This window comes from Colletotrichum truncatum, assembly GCF_014235925.2.
Source record: "Colletotrichum truncatum strain CMES1059 chromosome Unknown Contig_0003, whole genome shotgun sequence".
Taxonomy (NCBI): Eukaryota; Fungi; Ascomycota; class Sordariomycetes; order Glomerellales; family Glomerellaceae; genus Colletotrichum; species Colletotrichum truncatum.
Genome location: NW_027222400.1, coordinates 3,079,515 through 3,098,799, shown reverse-complemented (window position 1 = coordinate 3,098,799; position 19,285 = coordinate 3,079,515). Strand labels below are relative to the sequence as shown.

At 46.4% G+C, this 19,285-nt stretch overlaps 2 protein-coding genes across 2 annotated transcripts; both read right to left on the bottom strand.

Moving 5' to 3' along the window:
* Positions 1–526: 526 nt before the first annotated feature.
* On the bottom strand, positions 527–2,002 carry CTRU02_205762 (UMTA protein; the record flags this gene model as incomplete). The annotated part of the gene is made up of 7 exons (XM_036727753.1): positions 527–566; positions 619–1,260; positions 1,321–1,361; positions 1,413–1,479; positions 1,531–1,665; positions 1,717–1,769; positions 1,874–2,002. The coding sequence occupies 7 exons, from the start codon at positions 2,000–2,002 to the stop codon at positions 527–529; spliced, it is 1,107 nt and encodes a 368-aa protein (XP_036580709.1).
* Positions 2,003–3,023: 1,021 nt separating this feature from the next.
* On the bottom strand, positions 3,024–6,887 carry CTRU02_205761 (beta transducin-like protein HET-D2Y; the record flags this gene model as incomplete). The annotated part of the gene is made up of 3 exons (XM_036727752.2): positions 3,024–5,075; positions 5,124–5,225; positions 5,274–6,887. The coding sequence occupies 3 exons, from the start codon at positions 6,885–6,887 to the stop codon at positions 3,024–3,026; spliced, it is 3,768 nt and encodes a 1,255-aa protein (XP_036580708.2).
* Positions 6,888–19,285: the final 12,398 nt, after the last annotated feature.

Here is a 19,285-nt window from a genome sequence, read left to right as displayed (position 1 = left end):
ACTGTAAGGCCACTACAGACTCGAAGGTTGTCCTTCGAGTCGCCGTATGTGCGCAGGTAGTGTGCAAGTGTATGAAATCTCATGTAAAAAAGTCAAAGTGGTTTCGCTACGTCATTAGAAGCCCAGTTGATGAGGTTTGTCGTTATGTAGACCAACATCCACGTTTTCCGTGTTGCGAGTACACAGGCGATCCTTAGTCACGTTGTCCCTGTGACGTTTCAATGATATGTTTGCCATTCGCGCACTGGTTCCAGGTAAGCTATGATTCTCACCCTAACCCTAGTGTTCGCTCGGGATGGTGCACATAAGTAACAACTGAGGTTTTCCAAGAACAAACAGAACACAACAGAACTGGCGTTTCTCATTGGCTTTCATCAAGCATAAAAGGAGCACAAAGTGGTTATTTTCTCCAGCCTTTTTGCCCTCTTACATCATGAGGTACTGTTTCCATAGTCTCTCTCTCTCTCTCTCTCTCTCTCTCTCTCTCTCTCTCTCTCTCTACTGCATAGGAGAAATCACACCAAATTTACCCGGATTCCTCTGGCTTACGTCCGTACACATTTTGCCTAATCCACGTTAGTCTCATGTCAGTACCGACATGGTCGGTGTAGAACCCACAAGTAAATGACCGTCTGAAGCTTGGGATCCTTCAGGGCCTTGCGTGCCTCGGCCACGAAGACCCCGGCCGGTATGGTCTCCCAGTCCATCACCTGGGTCAGCAGGAACATGGAGAAGCCCTCGAGGGACTGGTCGTGGAACTCGAGGTTGCAGATGCCGACCTCCCTCAGGAGGGGGTCCTTGGGCCAGCCGCCGATGGGCACGGCCCACCTCTTCTCGACGACGTCGACGAACCCGGCGTCCCTCAGGGCGTCGGCGATCTTGTGCTCGCCGCGCGACTGGTCCATCGACTTGCCGAGCCGGTTCGCCGCCTCGAAGAACACTTTGCCCCACCGCCGGTAGATGTGGTCCTCCGGGAGGTCGTCGCCGTACGCCTGCGAGCGGAACTCGATGTCGAAATCCTTGATCTCAAAGTAGCCTCCGGGCTTCAGGTGGTCGTAAATCTGCTTGTAAAAGGCCGGCCAGTCGGAAATGCAGGCTTCCATGTGGCGCAGGTGGATGAAGTCGAAGTCGGGCGTCCATGTCCAGGGCTGCTCGACGTCGTCGACTTGGAATTTGCAGTTGGGGGGAACCCAGCCGGGTTGGATGGGCGAGATGTCGACGCCAGTCACCTCGGCTGAGGGGAACTCGTCGGCGAAGTCCCTGCATTATCGTTAGCTTCATGCTGCTGCGTGGGCGGATGTGTGGAGGTTCAAGCCTTACATAGCCCAGATACCGGTTCCGGTGCCCAAATCAAGGACTTTCTACGTTGCTTTTAGACATGATAGTGTGAGAGGCAGGGTTGGTATACTCACCCCAGGGTTCTCTCCAAGCGGCGAGAGGAAGAGCTTGTCGCCTAGGAGGAGGGTCTCCCAGTAGTGCCTTACGGTTGATCAGCGAATGGAAGTATGAGACATTTTCCAACGCACTCACTCAAGATCGAGACCTTCATTTTGCTGGTCATCGTTGGGACCCCAGTAATCTGTCTTTTGCGTGTAAGTGCGACCGTGGATTCGACGATACTCGGTGATGCTCTCCGCCAGCGAAGCAGTCGAGTCCGTAATGATGCTTGGTCTCTTTAGCTTCAGTCATCACACAGATGTTGGAACTCATCCTGACCTCTCTGTGTCCGCTAAAGAATCATGATCGTCCTCAGCCGCAGCATGGGGATCCTAGGAGTAACCTTGTGTTAGTTTACCATGCCACGTTCACTTGCTTTGTTTAAACTTTGTGAAATGCCGCTACAAGAACACGGAAGTGGCGCGGGGTGTCTCACTGGGTCGACGGCCTCTACGACGGGTCCGACGGCAACCTCGGGTGGAGAAGTAGTCGTAGCAGCAGCAGCAGCAGCAGCAGCGGGCGGATTGCCGGTCGCTGCCGCAGTGTTCTGGTCCGCAGCCTGCATCCTTATATATCTAAACGCGTGGGTGGTAGTTGGCTGATGTGAGAAAAAAAGACGGGCTGAAAGATCTCAGGAACCAAGAACGAAGAAGACAAGGTCGCGGGATTCTCTAGCGGACCGCAGGAAGCGGCGAGAGGATATCCCCCCTCCCGTAATCCCCGGGCAGGGGGTGACGAAAAAGGGCCATGGAGACCTGCGAGAACATGTGTTGATTATACGCTAGTTAATTTACAAAGACCTAGGCCCAAGTAGGTATTCTCACCCTTTGACAACCAGTCGAAAGTGACCCTGCTTCCCTTCGTCACCCACCCACCTGGCTCGTGGTTTCTGCACCGAACTGCTGTTTCAGAGGGGCCACCGACTCCCTTGGGCGAATCAGAACCCTGTTCTTTCAGTGGGATTGCATCTGCTAGGGTGTGTTTTTGGAAGGTCTTGGCCACTAATCAGGCCCTGTTGAAGAGGAGCATGTGAGAAAACTGCCCATGCCGACCAATTAGCTGTGGGTTGTCGCGGCATATGGCCGCATGAGATGCGGTATTCGAACCCTGCCCACCCGGTACGGTGGAAATGAACGCATGGGCTACCAGGAACGCGCATTTGTACCGTGCCGTATCGGTGCATGATTGGATCTGCAATCTGCAATCTGCGCATCGACAGCCAGCCATAAACATATCTTTACCGTTGAATGGAAGATATGATGTGGCTTAATGCTTTCCAGGCTATTTTTTTTTTCGCATTTCGGCAAGAATGTTCCATGCCAATAGCACACATTAAATGTGTTGCCAGATTGCCAGGCTTCGCGGACAATCTATCTCAAACCAGCCAACTTCGACTTGACTGAATTGTGACAAGACTTTGGAGTGTACTGAACCACAATGTAACAGGAGATGTTGGTGCTGGGTATACTAGGGACACCAATTAAGTTGAATTGGCTACAAAGTTCCGCCTCCTATTTTCTTCTGTCAACTTGTATAAGGTAATGACATGTAACAGGCTTGGATAGAAAGAATACACGCCAAAAAAGTCACGAAAACCTTAGGAACGCCATGTCAGCTGCGCTATAAGCAATCGCCACTCCAGACCTATTTATAGCATATGCGCCCAAACGATAATTCGATGGTAGCCTTAGTACGTCTTTGGAGTCTTTGGTGACCCATGTTTGGTCCCTGATTCCATAACCTTGAAATTGAGATATGTGTACAACACTGTCTATTGGGTGTAGAGACGATGAATCCGTGGTAGCGGGCATCGGCAATTTGTCTAGGTCGATAATTCCAAAGTTTGTAAAGAGTTGGGAATCGGTTGTCAAAAATGATAAACTCTTTATTGGCCCGCTGACTCTAAGGGTGTGAAGGCGTCGGCCTGTTGTTGTATCCCATAAAGCGATAGTGTCATCCGATGCGGTGGCTACTTGTCTATCGTTGCCCGAAAATGCGATTAAAGATGCACCAGGAAAGTTGGTCAGCTTCTGGAGGAATGCCCCTGTTGCTACGTCCCGTACCTCATTAAAGGGACCCAGTGAGGCCGCCCAGGCTATCCGACTACCATCACTTGAGAAGGCCAAGGCCCTAATGAAGCTGTTGTAGGTTTTGATGACGCGCAGGCACTCGCCTGTTGCTGGGTTCCACACTTTGACATCTCCCACCGATGATGCTGAAGCTAGCTGCGTGCTGTCGTTCGAATATGTTACTTCAACTACGCCATCTCTGCGGCCCTTGAGCGTGTGGAGACACCGGCCTGTTGCTACGTCCCATACTCTGACGTTGTTATCTAGTGATCCAGATGCCAGCTGCATGCTGTTGCCTGAGAAAACCGCTGAGGTGATGAGCATCCTATGGCCCTCTAGGACCCTGAGGCACTGACATGTCGAGGCATCCCACAGTCTAATATTACAATCCCATGATGTTGATGCTAGCTTTGAACAATTATCTGACAAGATGAGGGATGTAATATCTTGATCAAGAACATTAAAGTCCTTCTCTGTTGCTGCACGTACATCCCAGATGCTGATGGTGCCATATGCTGAAGTTGACACAAACTGTAAACCGTCACCTGAAAAGGCTACCAATGCGGACCTGGTAACGTCATAGATTGTCTTTAGGCACTTTCCCGTTGATGTGTCCCAGACTTTGATGATGTGGTCGAAAGACGCCGACACTAGCTGGTCGCCGTTGCCCGAAAATGCTGCGGAATTGACTTGGCTTCTATGGCCTTCAAGTATCTGGAGGCATTGTCCTGTAGCTGTGTCCCACAATTTGATGACTGAACCTGAAATGGTTGAAGCAAGGTGCATATCATCGCTGAACGCTATTGTTTGTTTCTCTCGTGATATATTGCAAAGACGGTCGTTGATGGTCTGAAGAAGCTTTCCTGTTGTCATGTCCTGGATTGTGAAACCATGCTCGCTTGATGCCAACGCTATTTTCGTCCCTTTTGTAGAAGCTTCGATTTGGATGACATCTATATAATCTTCTAAAGTCCGGAGGCATCGGCCCGTCGTTGTATCCCAGACTTTGATAGTATTATCGAAGGACGCCGATATTAGCTCTGTGGGGTTACCGAAGGCTGCTAAAGTAACGCTATTATTGTGGCCTCTCAGCGTACATAGGCATTGACCCGTAGCCAGATCCCAGACTTTGACAGTTCTATCGCTTGATGCCGATGCCAGCTGCGTGTCGTTTTTCGAGAAGGCTACTGATAAGATGTCGTCCTTATGGCCCTCGAATGTGTACAAACACTGGCCAGCCGCCGTGTCCCAGATCTTAATAGTCCTGTCTTCTGACCCTGATGCTAGTAGTGTGTCGTCGTTTGAGTAGGCCATCGAAAGAACTGTCCCTGAGTGGCTTTCAAGCGTTTGTAAGCGTGCACTCCAGTCAGCTTCCATGTTAGGCTTTGTCAACACCCATGTTGGCTCCTCCGAACGAAAGAGCCCCCTTATAATGCTGTTTTTAGGACTGAAAAGAAGTGCCGAATGGTATATCTGAAGGGGGTTGGATTCAATCCACGTCCGATGGGCCCTCATAAACCTCAGGCCGTCCCACAATAGCCCTCCTAGCGTTGTTACTCGTCTCTGTGTCTGTGTAGTATTAGTTCCGAAGAATCAGAACTTAATATTAGAACATACCTGCGTTAAACGGGCAATCCGGTCAATCCACGTCCGATGGGCCCTCATAAACCTCAGGCCATCCCACAATAGCCCCCCTAGCGTTGTTACTCGTCTCTGTGTCTGTGTAGTATTAGTACCGAAGAATCAGAACTTAGTATTAGAACGTACCTGCGTTAAATAGGCCATCCGGGTCATCTGAAAAATACCCTTTGATAAACCTCTCATAAGACTAACCGTAACCGCCTCAATCCAGGAGAGATAATTCTGTCTCAAGAATTCGTACACCAGCTCACTACCATTAACGCTACTCCCCGTGGCAGAACTTCCTTCCACAAGATGGTCGATCCAGTGGACACAAGAGTATCGGACTGGTGCTAGCGGATCGGGGATAGGCACTTTCACCTCGTCTATAGGGAACCCTGGTGCCTGGAGGTTGTATATATCACGTTGGAGGAGTTTCGTCATCGCCTGTAACGACCTTGTGGAAATTACTCGGTGTTCCTGCTCTATGCCACAGGGATGAATGTCGGTGGACGCCCTCTGCAGCAGGAAGTCTTTCGCTGACTGATGTACAAAATATATGGTGCCATATTGAATTGTTATAAAAGAGCCACAGAGATTGATAACCTCCTCGAGGGATTCTAGGTCAGCGGGAAACTCTTCCGGGAATTCGATAAGCGATGTGAGCTCCGCCAGAGTAAGAGGTTTGTATACCGCCGACACAATTCCAAGGATCTTCTTGCAAAGACTCGCATCGTCCGAAAGGTTGATATGGCCCATCATCCGTTTGTACATGGAGTCAAGCCCTGGCGGGAATGTGTGTAGTCTCGCGCGTGTATGCCATTTTCGGGCCTTTGGATCCGCCAGCTCTTGACAGACCAAGGCAACCCAGAGGAAAGTGTCGTTTGAATTGGATACCAAATGTTGCTGAACAGCATCGCGCGTTGCAATATCGTACTTTTTTGACTGCGCCAGCTGTTCTACTTTGCACTCAATATACTTACTGACAGCGACAGAAATAGCCGCTGAATTCAACTCTAGACAAAGTCGAACCTTTTGTGTAGCAGCAGTCAGGGCATCTTCGATACTTGGCCAATTGCGGCTAGACACAATGACCTTGACATTCGGCAATGATGATACTTGAACGATCATGTATAGGAGCTGGATCGGGTCTGTCTCGCACTCATCGAGCGCATCAATAACAAGGAAGGTGTTCTGTAGTCTTGCCTCGCCTAGAATGGTAATAAAAATTTTGAAAAGTGCATCCCAGCTGTTTGCGTCTGTAAATAGCTCTTTGCCTGCAACATTGTACTTCTCATACACGACCGTAGCAAGTGACGGTCTTTGGATAAGAAGAAGATAGACGATGCCACGAAGCACAGCTAGAGCATTGTTGAGTCGTGCGTCTGTCGCCTGGCAGAAGAAGTAAGACAGAAGACGAGCATCTGTTGGTAATTTCTCTAGCTCATCGATAATACCGCAGAGCAGCATCGTCTTGCCTTTGCCGGGATCTCCTTTAATCCAAAGAAGTCGGCTCTGATCGTCATTGCGCCACCGCTGAAAATCACTGTTGTCAAGGATCCAACGATATGAGTCATGCAGTAGGCCACCCTTGGTCCGTTCGATGCGTGTTTTGTCGTCTCGAGGATCGGTCGATCGCAGGTCGGCGAGAAGCTGGCTATCCTGCTCGGAACGGTCTCGCCCACCTAGCCCAGTGTCACACGGACCACTGCATATATCGGGGCATGCATTCAACCCATGCACCCGGCTATTGTTTCCCATATAAAACTAACGGGGATGTCATTTTGTTGTTAGATTGACGCCTGCGTCCGGATAAAATGCTAGGAAATCTAGCTTAGTTGCATTCTTGCAATATGCTGAAACCGGGAAGAACGGGTAGATACAAAACAGAACCCCGCTTCAACCGGAATGGGTAGAATCACTCAATCAACAACATGAATCACTCTTTGCTCAATGAACCCCAGGTGTATTGCATCAAACTAATATCGTTTATCTAACAATTAAGAGTCTTATATCGCTCGAGAGCTAGTTACGCGCATGGAAAGATACGATGTCGAGTAGCAATACCTTATCTAAGAAGGTACTACTACGGACCTTTGAAGACTGGGGCCGTTGGGACGAAGAATTCCAAACAAAAGCTATAGGCTTGCATTTATGGGATTACATTAATCCTGAAAATGATGGAGCTTTAATGGAAAAACCTGCGAGACCGACAGTTGAATCCTATAATCGAAAGATTACTCGAGCTACCGACCCGGAGCAACTGTCCCAACAGGGGAGACAGACCCGCCACAGTGGCCAATCGAGTTAGACAGTTAGCCAGTCATCTGCGGGCGACTCCCTACCCTCAGCAACTGAGTCAACTGACCTACACCTCTATGCTCGAAATCTATCCGAACTTACTGCGGACGACAAAGCCTCCTTTACGTTCGAATAGAGGGTTTACGAACAAGACTATAAGGAATATAAAGAGCAAGAAGCAAATTCTGAGAAGCTTAAGGCTTGGGTTATTGATACGGTTGACTATGGCTTACGCCAGAGCTCTTGCCGCGCTATATGGGATTTGAGGACATGGTACTCCAACCTATAGACAAGTATAGGCGCTACTGAAAGAGAACAACAAGCTGCGGCTCGTCGAAAGTACCAGGCAGCTATAACAACATTGACTAGGGTACCTAAAGACTTCGCTGGATGGATCACTTCCTGGGAAATGGCGGCAAACCATGTGCTCGTGAGGAAAACCGGAGGCGTGGAAGACCCCAATATTTGGTTCGACGATTTGACCAAGGCCATCCAACCAATTCTGGGAAGTTGGGCAGCTATATATGCTGGAATCTATAAAAACAAACTTGAGGAAAAATCATTGACGATCGGAGAGGTTGCAAAAGACCTCAGGAAGGAAGCAGAACGTCGAGATCTTCTTAGCTTGCGAGAGAAAGGTTCCCAAATAACCAAAGGCGTATTTGGCCTAACCTTTGCCGCAGACCGCGACAATACATCTTGGACGGAGGCTGAAACGCATAACGAAGAAGGGAGCCAACCTAGTCAAGACCAAGTCAACAGCCGAAAGCGAAAACGCATAGTCACCATACGGAGCACTAATATAGTGTGTAAAGCCTGTGATGGCAATCACGCTCTAGAAAACTGCTACTATGTGTTTTCTAACGATGTACTAGACTACTTTAAGGGCAGGAAATTAATCCGTGATGCGGTTGAATATCGACTTAAGAACGACGCATCTCTCAAGGATGAAATCAACCGTATCAAGAAAGTTAAATACGTTGAAGCTACCGATTGACTAGGACGAAGTATTGGAGAGTGTATAGCTAGCTTCGTTGTCTCTGCGTTTAATTCGATATCCTGCACTACATACTACCTATTGAAGAATTCGGCTCTTCTTGACTCAGGGTCAACAATACATATCTTTAATAACTTCAACCGGTTTAACAACTTCCGTCGATCGGAGGCTGGGGATTTTATCCTTGCTAGAGAAAGCAGAATTCCTATCCAAGGATACGGGAATGTGAACATACAAACCTAGGGACCGAGAGGACTAAGAATAATCCAACTGAACGATATCGCACTATGTAGAAATTTCCCTTGCAATCTGGTATCCCTTAGACAATTAAGAAAACGCGGATATTGGTGGGATAATCGTCTTCGTTCTAACTATATAAGGTCATTCGATAACTTAATCGTATGCAAGGTTATGGACCGATATGACTAATTCGTTATCGAAGATATACCTCCTAACACGCCGAATACTGTATTCGTTACTCGAAGATACAAATTAAACTCCTGGACAAAGAAAGGTGCTATGAAAGCAGACGCAAGGAGGTGGCATCTTCGACTTAGACACCTAGGACCTCAGGCTCTGGAACATCTAGTTAATACCTTACAAGGGGTCCGGATAAAAGGACTAACCACGGTAGAATGTGATGGATGCGCACTTTCCAAGATAAAGCGTCAAATAAGCCGTCAACCACGGAACGTAGGCTACAGCCCGGGTGAGCGATTAGCAATCGACTTTCATAACCTTCTAAAAGACCCTATAGGCAGAAGTAGCGTAATGCTAATTACGGACCGCTGGTCGGGAATGATTTAGGACTACTACCTTGCGGAAAGAAGAATAGGAACGATTAGTATCGTATTGAAAAACATAACCGGCATACTCGAACGACAATACTAAATCAAACCAAAGATTATCGAATGCGATAATGAAATCGTGACGGGAGGAGTTGTATCTGTATTACTTCACTCCCAACATATCAGAGTCGAAGCATCAGCTCCGAACACCCTAGCACAGAACGGAGGAGCTGAGGTGTCAGGGAGAATTATCAAGGCGAAAGCGCGGGCTATGAGGATAGGAGCTCGGCTGCCAGAGCATCTATGGGTCGAGATTTACCGTGCAGCTGTATATCTGTACAACCGGACGCCAAAGCATATGTATAGCTAGCGAACACCGTACGATAGATTTTACACCGCCCTAGCGCATAGAGACGGGGTTGCGGTCCAAGACCGAAAGCCATACCAAGCACACCTACGTGTCTATGGATGCAAGGCATATGCTATGACGACGGATGCTTAATTATAACGGAAGAAAAGGCAAAAGTTGAACCTAAGAGCATGGATCGGTTTTCTTATGGGGTACTAGTCAACAAACATTTATCGAATATAGAACCCTCAGACTGGAAGAGTCGTCGGAGCAAGAGACGTTATTTTTAACGAAGACGAATTATTTAACGGAAACTTGAACCAATTAAGAGATGACCTCCTTTACGTCGGACAGCAAGAGCTAATCAATTTACTTAACCAGGTTAAGGAACTAGAAACAGACCGAAATATGATAGCAGAAGAAGACCATACCGGTGCCTTTATACCCTAAACAAATTAGGAGGGCCTTTATAGAGAAGACGAGGACGTCGGAACCCAGCTTAGTTGGGAAGATGCCGTTCTCTATGAAGTAGAAAGAGATACAGGAGCTGAACAGTTGGAGGCTGAGTCTGATCAACCAGCTGGTACCGACGAAGGCTCTGGACAAACCGGGGACGCGGAAGTCGACCTGGGGAAACCAGAAGGCGGCACGGGAGACCAGGCAGAAGCCGGCACCGATGACCAAGCCAAGAATTCTGATGCCTAGAGTCGTCCGTACCCATCCCCTATGTCTCTTCTACCGACAGCACTTCTAGCTATAACGATTCGGGATGATTCGGAATTCCTATAAGCAAATGCTTAGAAAGGTGAAAGTTTATATAATGTCTTTGAAGCATAGAAGGCAGCGTTTGCGGCTGGACGACAGGCCACGCCGGTGGGCATCTTTGAAGGAAAGCAGATCGACAAAGCAAAGCTTTAACGACTGTTAAAGAATCTAAGTTGCTTATACAGGCGGCAGATGCCTCCGTTACCGCGAAGCCATGCTGATCTTAGAAACCACCCCATGGGTACGCTATTCGAGACGGCGGAACAACAACATCTACGCAGTCACGCCGAGATGAAATCTTGGATTGAAATAAGTCGAAAAGACACCCGTGCGAAGGACTGTCAGGTCCTAGACTGCATGTGGGTATACGTATATAAATTCGACAAGCATGGACGGTTTCAAAAGGGCAAAGCACGCCTCGTGGTCAGAGGAGACTAGCAAATCAAGTCAATACATGAAGAAACCTATGCCGCAACACTAGCAGGACGGTCTTTCCGGACACTGATGGCGGTTGCTGCACGTTTCGACCTCGAACTAATCCAGTATGATGCCGTTAACGCGTTTGTAAACGCAAAGCTAGACAAGGACATATTCATGCGCATGCCTCCAGGCTATCGGAAACCAGGAATCATCCTGATGCTCCAGAAAGCGTTGTATGGCCTAAGAGAGTCACCACTCCTGTGGCAAAAGGACCTTATAGCTACGCTGAAAGACCTCGGGTTTGAAACCGTTCCACATGAGCCCTGCTGCATGATCAAAGGAGCTATCATTATCTTCTTCTATGTGGATGATATAGTCCTGGCATATGAAAGGAAGAAAGAGAATGAAATCAAAGAAGTAACAGGAAAGTTACAGAGACGATATAAATTAACGGGGGGAAAACCACTACAGTGGTTCCTTGGAATCGAAATCATTCGAGACCGAGACAAGAAATTTATCTGGCTATTACAGTCAGACTATATTGACAAGATTGCTAACCTATCTGAAGATAGAGATCAGCGACATGACATTCCTATGAGACGCGAAGAGCTAAGACCGTATGAAAAACAAGCTAGCATAGCGTCCATAAGGCGATACCAACGCAAGATTGGATCAATTCTATATGCTGCCGTTATTACTAGACCTGACATAGCTTTCGCAGCATCAAAACTAGCCAGGTTCAACGCAAACCCAGGTCCAGAACACCACAAAGCAGCAGACCAGGTTCTGCTTTATCTGAAGAAAACCAAATCGCTTGCCTTGCAATTCGGCGGAGACGATGAGTTCTTCGTAGCAAGCGATGCCTCGTTTGCAGACAATACAGAGGACTGCAAGAGTTCCCAAGCCTATGTAATGCGATTGTTTGGAGGCACTATCGGTTGGAGAGCTAATAAGCAAGCAACCGTTACTACTTCAACAACAGAAGCTGAGCTACTTGCTCTTGCTCAGGCAGCTAAAGAAGCTATATTCGTATCGCGACTACTTAAGGAACTTAGACTTCAATTGGATGAATCACGGATACGAATACAATGCGATAACATCCAGACAATATAACTGATCAACAAGGATATCACCAAGTTGCAGACAAAACTCCGACACGTTGATATACACAACCACTGGTTGAGACAGGAAGCTCAATTGAATAGAATCAAAGTGGAATACAGACCTACTGCAGATATGGTTGCAGACGGACTGACTAAACCGATGAGCCATACGCCATTCAAGACGTTTATCAAACAAATCGGCCTAGTGGACATCTCTAACCACCTAGAGAAGAGAAAGCTGCCCACACTGGGAGAAATGGAACTTCTAGGTGAAATGGAAAAACTGGAAAACTAAGTAACCCAGCGGATCAGTCTCTGCCTAAGCGGCCTCAACTGGGGGGGTGTGTTAGATTGACGCCTGCGTCCGGATAAAATGCTAGGAAATCTAGCTTAGTTGCATTCTTGCAATATGCTAAAACCGGGAAGAACGGGTAGATACAAAACAGAACCCCGCTTCAACCGGAATAGGTAGAATCACTCAATCAACAACATGAATCACTCTTTGCTCAATGAACCCCAGGTGTATTGCATCAAACTAATATCGTTTATCTAACATTTGTGCATGAAAACCTTCAAATCGGTAATTACCGAATAGACGGTTATATAATCAACCCAATAACCCCTAGACAGTCTCTAATGAATGGAAGCATCTTTTTTTACCCCATAAGTGGTGGGCAAATTGACTACGTGACAGTTATGAGCCCAGTACCTCATGGTGACAATTACCAATTGAAAAACCGACTTCCAGAAGGGAGCAGTTCAGACTTATGCCATAGACAAGGGCACTCAATTGACGAAGTTACCGACCCATGAGACTTTGGCAGTCAAGTCCACCAAACAAAACATCAATTCCAATCACACAAGGCTGAACGTTGAAGTGTTGAAACATTCAATCACAAAAGAACTTCTGGTCATCAATTCATATCATCAACACTTATCAAAAAATCACAAAAAGTTCATCTCAACTCAGGGGGACTTACCACATCTGAGGAGTTGAACCCAGGACTCTTAACTTGAACCTTATATAAGTTCATGCTCGACCATACCACGGATACGCAGCCAGGAGGGTTGGAATTACGAAACGGAAGAGACACCTAGTTGCTCATTTTATGCCTCTGAAAGCTTCGGGCAGATAAGACGAACAGGTGGTTCACTTTATAGTCTTCGTGTAACGGAACCGATAAGACTTTTTACAAATTGCGAAAACTCCACAACCCTGAATTGAACCCACGAAGGGGAGCTTGCTAGTCTTACGGTCCTTGCGAATAGCTACAAGTTGGGTGGCTAGACCAACTACACTAAACGGCAGGTTCATTAGACAGGGGGGGCGTCTTGCGTTTTGTTGAGAATTGAGGCGTTGAGATTGGCTATATACCCTCAAACCTCTAGGCAACAATCGACAAAATCACCAACTTGAAACAAGAAGTGTCTAGTCACGAACTCAATCTTGGCCACGGCGAAAAACCAACTGCACAACGATCAGAAGAGAGAGACCAGTTCTCTTTTCAAGAGAGATCATGAATTCAACTACGGAAACTGCAAAATACACACAGCGGCTACAGACTGACAGCGACTGGAACCACTGGTTCAACAACTTACAGATGCTGGCAAACGTTCATGAAGTCTGGGACTATGTGAATCCAAAAGGAACCAAGATTAATACTAAGCCAAGATTGGAATTCCCAGACCCAAAAGACCTCAGACAAGAAGAACGAGCAAACTATAGCAACGTTATCAGCTATAGAAAAGCTATCTATCAAGAAGAAAAAGACCAATACAACCAGGTTCGGCGAAGTCTTCTAGAAATTCACAGTTGGATCATGAACACTGTAGCAGCCACTTATATCAGCCAAGTCAGCAAGGAGCAAACAGTCAGGGATATCATAAAAGCTCTTGAAAAACAGCTAGCGCCAGACAACTTTGGGAGACAACAAATAGTATTGGAAAGATATAACAAGCATATGCTATCAATCAAAAGAGCAAAACTTGGAGGATGGCTCATAATCTATCGAGAAATCATGGATGAAGCCCAAACAATCGGAATCCCTGCTCTCAGCGATCCAGTTACTCAAGTCTCTGAGTTCTTGAAAGCAGTCAAGCAAATTGCACCAGATTACTATACATCTGCCTCTTACGACTTCACAAAGCGATACAAGGATGACCCAACCTACAGTTCGATCAGCAAGACTGCTGGAATTGAGCAAGCTAACGATTTCCGCAGTTGGGTAAGAACTTTCCACCCAGACTGGCTGAATGCTGCTCCATTAAAAGACACGAGTTTCGCTACTTGGCAAGGAGAAAACGAACAAGGAATAAAACAGGGGGCAAAACGAGAGCAAAAGTGTGCAGCTTGCCTAAACGAAAGTCACCGATTTGTTGATTGCAAACATGCTAACCCTAAGAAGCGAGGCCCAAACTATCATGAAGATAATCCAGAAAATAAGAAAGCACTAGAAAGATTGAATGAGTATCTCCAGAAGAAACCACACTTAAAGAGAATAGTTGAAAAACTACGAAAAGGGGCAAGCGATCAGCAGTCTCAAAAGTCCCCAGATCGAGCAACATCTTCCTCAAACTGGAGAAACACTACATAATCATCATCCCACTATACTTAAGAAGTGTCTGATGGAGAAGGATCACTCTCATCTTTCGTCACTATCGTCAATCAAGGAGAAGCAAGTCTCTATTCAGGATTCCCACTGTCAGACAGTGTGATAGTAGACTCAGGAACAGGATTCCACATCTGCAACGACTCCTCAAGACTTCATGATCTCGACTACACAGTCACAAAAGACTTCACCACTGGAGGAGGAGATGTACATGCAATTGCGAAAGGCACAATGATCATCAAACCAAACCAAGGCGGCAAATCCAACAACAAGGAGATCAAAGTCAGAAATGTATGGCTTGTGCCTGGATACCCAACATCGCTCCTTGGGACAGAACCGCTGAAGCAAAAAGGGATCATCTTTACAACAGGAATACCGGGTCTTATCGACTCAAAAGGCAGACTTCTATTCAAAACACCAAACCGATATGGTTAATACATTATTGAAGCTAGCCCAGCTCTGCTGAACAATACCTCGTTTAGCAATACCGAGAAGACTGTGAGATTCAGCCTAACCGTAGAAAGGAAACCAACCAAAGGTTTTTAGTCAACAAGACAACCACTCCCAACATCATCAGCAGAAGCCAAGTTATGGCATGAGAGACTTGGTCATCCAGGCGCTAAGGGACTGGAACAGCTACTTAAAACAGCTCTTGGGATACAGATAAAAGGAATCACAAAAGTGGAATGTAATGCCTGTGCTGTTGGGAAGGCAACTCGCCAAATTTCCTACAGAAACCTAGACCATTGGCCAACTGCTGTAGGAGATTATCTATCTCTCGACTTCTTTACACTTAGCAAAGCATATAATAGGGAGAAGGTGATCCTGCTGGTCAGCGATGGCTGGTCAGGGTTCTTCTGGATAAGAACTCTTCGTACTCGAAAGGAGGGACTATAAGCTATGACAGAATTAGCAGCATACCTCGAGAGACAGTGCTTTATCAAAATCTCTATTCTACGCCTAGATTGGGAGGTTGCTTTACGCAATGCGTTTGAACTATGGGCAGCTGTGAATGGATATATGATTGAAAGATCAGCTGAGTACACTGGTGCTCAAAACCCAGCAGAAAGAGCTGGAGGTGCTGTGTTTATGATCATGAGAGCACTTCGATTTCAATCTCGCTTTCCTGAATTGATGGCACCAGAGCTAGCAAAAGCAGCAGTTTATCTGTCAAACAGATTGCCTCGAAGACGCCACAAGTGGCAGACACCATTGGGGTTGGTCAACACTTGGCTGAACTCTCATCAACAGTCTACCCACAAGAGGGCTGAAAAGCCACAACTAGCACACTTGAGGCGATATGGCTGCAGAGCTTACCCCTTGACACAAAACTACAAGAGAGGAATAGAAAAGTCAAACAAAACTGCGCCAAGAGCTCATATTGGCTATCTATGTAGTTATGACAGCACAAATATCTACAGAATCTGGATCCCAGCAATAGGAAAAGTCATGAGAACTAGAGACGTTACTTTCGACGAAAACACGCTGTATGATCCAAGGATTAAGGATACCAGCAAGTTAAGCCAAATAGAACTTGAATTCCAGTTCACAGAAATAGATATCCCATTCACAAATCCAATTGAACAAGACCTAGACACAGCTAGCTAGGATGGAGAAGATTTCAGCGATAATATTACCGGGCCACTACCCGCCTCGAATCCAGCCGCTCAAGAAACAACACCGGCAACACCGATGCAGGAGAAAGAATCAGGGGATTTTCAATTACCTACACCCACTTCTCTATCACCAACAGTACAGCTGTCAGATTCTCAAACAACTGAGGGGGTGAGGGAGACTCCAGAAACTCCAGAAGTATCGCCAACTCCAGAACAATCGGATCAAAGTGAGACCATAGAGGAAACCTCAACAGACCGACTCGAACTACAACAGACACCAGTCATAGAATTGGAACCAGAAGAAATCATACCACAAGATTCCTCCACAGTAATCCCAAACATAGCGAGAAGGGGAAGACCTCGTGGCAGCAGAAATCACAACATCTACAATCGATCAGCCCCTCTTGGTCAAACAAATCAACAGCCACCAGAAGCAACAAGATCATCACAAAGACTGAGAAGAGCAAGAGAATCCCACTTCACACTGCAATCTACGGATACAGTAAAAGGAAGAGATCAATGGGATGCATCAGCAGATGATTTAGGCAATCCACACCAAAAGACACTTCCACCAGTTCCAAAGAATTACAGTGAAGCGATCAAACACCAATACAGTCACAAATGGATTGCTGCAATGAATATTGAGAACAGATCACTATGGCAAATGGGCACGTTTGAAATGATTGATCTTGGCAATATTGATCAAGACACTTAGCGAATTATCCTATTGAAGTGGGTATTTACATATAAGGGCAGCAAAGGATATCTCAAGAAGTTCAAAGCGAGGATCTGTGTTCGAGGAGATCTCCAACCGACAAATGAACTAGAGACCTATGCCTCAACGCTTGCTGGTATATCGCTGCGAAGTCTCATGGCAATTGTGGCGAGATTTGACTTAGAGACTCTTCAATTGGACGCAGTCAACGCATTTACACATGCCACAATTGATGAGGAAGTCTATGTTTGGTTTCCTCCAGGATTCAGACAAGAGGGATACTGTCTTGCCCTGCGAAAAGCACTATATGGATTAAGACGAAGCCCACTGCTATAGCAAAAGAATCTGGAGAGATCATTCAAGAAGCTTGGCCTTATCCCACTCCAAGAAGATGACTGTATCTACACCAATCAATACTTCATAGTATTCCACTTTGTGGACGATATTAGGCTTATATACCATAAAAAGCATGAAACCAAAGTAAAAGAAGCAGTTCAACAACTCAAAAAGGAGTATGAAATGAAAGATATGGGAGAATTGAGTATCTTCCTAGGAGTCAGAATAATAAGAGAACGAAAAACCCGTCAACTATGGATGAGTCTCGACAACTATATATCTAAGGTCACTGAAGAATTCAAGATCAGAACCTTAACCAAGCGACGCTAAACACCTATGGCAATAGATAACCTGGTCCTAAGTCCTGGTCAGGCTACGCCAGAGGAAATCAACTACTATCAACGGAAGGTTGGATCAATCAACTATGCTGGAGTGATTGGCAGACCAGATATAGCTCGAACAAGCTCGAGACTAGCAGAATTCCTATCAAATCCATCTTCTGAACACCAGAAAGCAGCATATGAATGCTTACAATATCTTGAGGACAACAAATACCTCGCTATCGAGTTCAACTGCAAAGGGAAAGGAGTCCTCTACTGCGCCTCAGACGCTTCATTCGCTGATGACTCTGTCACTCGAAAAAGCACTCAAGGATATGTGATGATGCTATTCGGAGGTCCAATTCATTGGAAAGCAGTCAAACAACGAAGAGTAGTCACTTCAAGCACAGAAGCTGAGCTTGCTGCTTTGACAGCAGCCACAAGAGAATATATGGCAACCATTCGACTCATGGAACAATTGAATCTCCAATTAGATGATAAATACATCATGCAATGCGACAATAAGCAAACTCTTCGACTATTGATTGCTGAAAGACCCCAAGCGACTAGCAAATTACGCCATATCAATATCAACAACTTATGGCTTCGCCAGGAATTACAGAAGGGATCAATTGACTTTCAATGGGTTCCAACCAACGAAATGGTGGCAGACGGTATGACTAAAGCAATGCCAGCCCAAAAACACAACCACTTTATCGCCCAATTGGGTATGGCGAATATTGAACATTTGATCGAGAAGAACGCAGTATGAATCTGGAATTTGGTAGTAAGTATACGGAGTTCTGAATAGTATCATTTCTGTATTTGAATGAGAATACAGAGAATCAACCTACAACAGGTTGCCTCTCTGAGGGGGTGTGTCACACGGACCACTGCATATATCGGGGCATGCATTCAACCCATGCACCCGGCTATTGTTTCCCATATAAAACTAACGGGGATGTCATTTTGTGCATGAAAACCTTCAAATCGGTAATTACCGAATAGACGGTTATATAATCAACCCAATAACCCCTAGACAGTCTCTAATGAATGGAAGCATCTTTTTTTACCCCATAAGTGGTGGGCAAATTGACTGCGTGACACCCAGCCTGTCAGTACAAACCTTATGGAAATACGAACATGCCCACCTATGATTATATCCCTGCCGGCGTTTACATTTCCAGAGCCTGAGAGTGAAATCCCCTGTCCGTGGAATTCAGACCGGTGATGGTCTGTGGCTTGACCCCCTGTCGCCATAAGGACTGGAGACACGAGCCTCGTACCTGAATGGTTGCTTCGATGGCGTGCTTTCTATGGCCAAGACTTGTTTATGGTACGGTCGTCGCCTGGATCTATCCCTAGTAGAAGCGTTGTCGGGATAAGAGAGGAACAATTCCAACAAGAGTTATGTATCCACGAATGTTTTCTGAAAAAATAATGATCAGGCTGAGGATGTGCGACCAACGGATGATTGTCATCATGAGTGCTTACTGCGGCTAGAATACCTGCAGGTTAAGCGCCCTCTTGAATGATTTCCTCAACCATTGGCCAGCGAATGTTGCTGCATGTCACTACGCCAAGGTGCCAACATCCAAACGGGTGTGGCCTTTCGGCCGCCTGCTTTTTCCTTTTGATTTTGGGTTTCATGCCATATCACCCTCATATTGACGTATCTCATGTGTAATGAACTGCTCTCGAAAACAACCCTACTGAAAGACCTGTGTCCAGTGTTGTCTCTCATTTGAAAAGTCGATTGATTGAAACAACCCAGACGTTTACTAGTCTCTAGCTTGAGTGCGGATTGACACATCACCCTACCGCAGATAACTTGCAACCT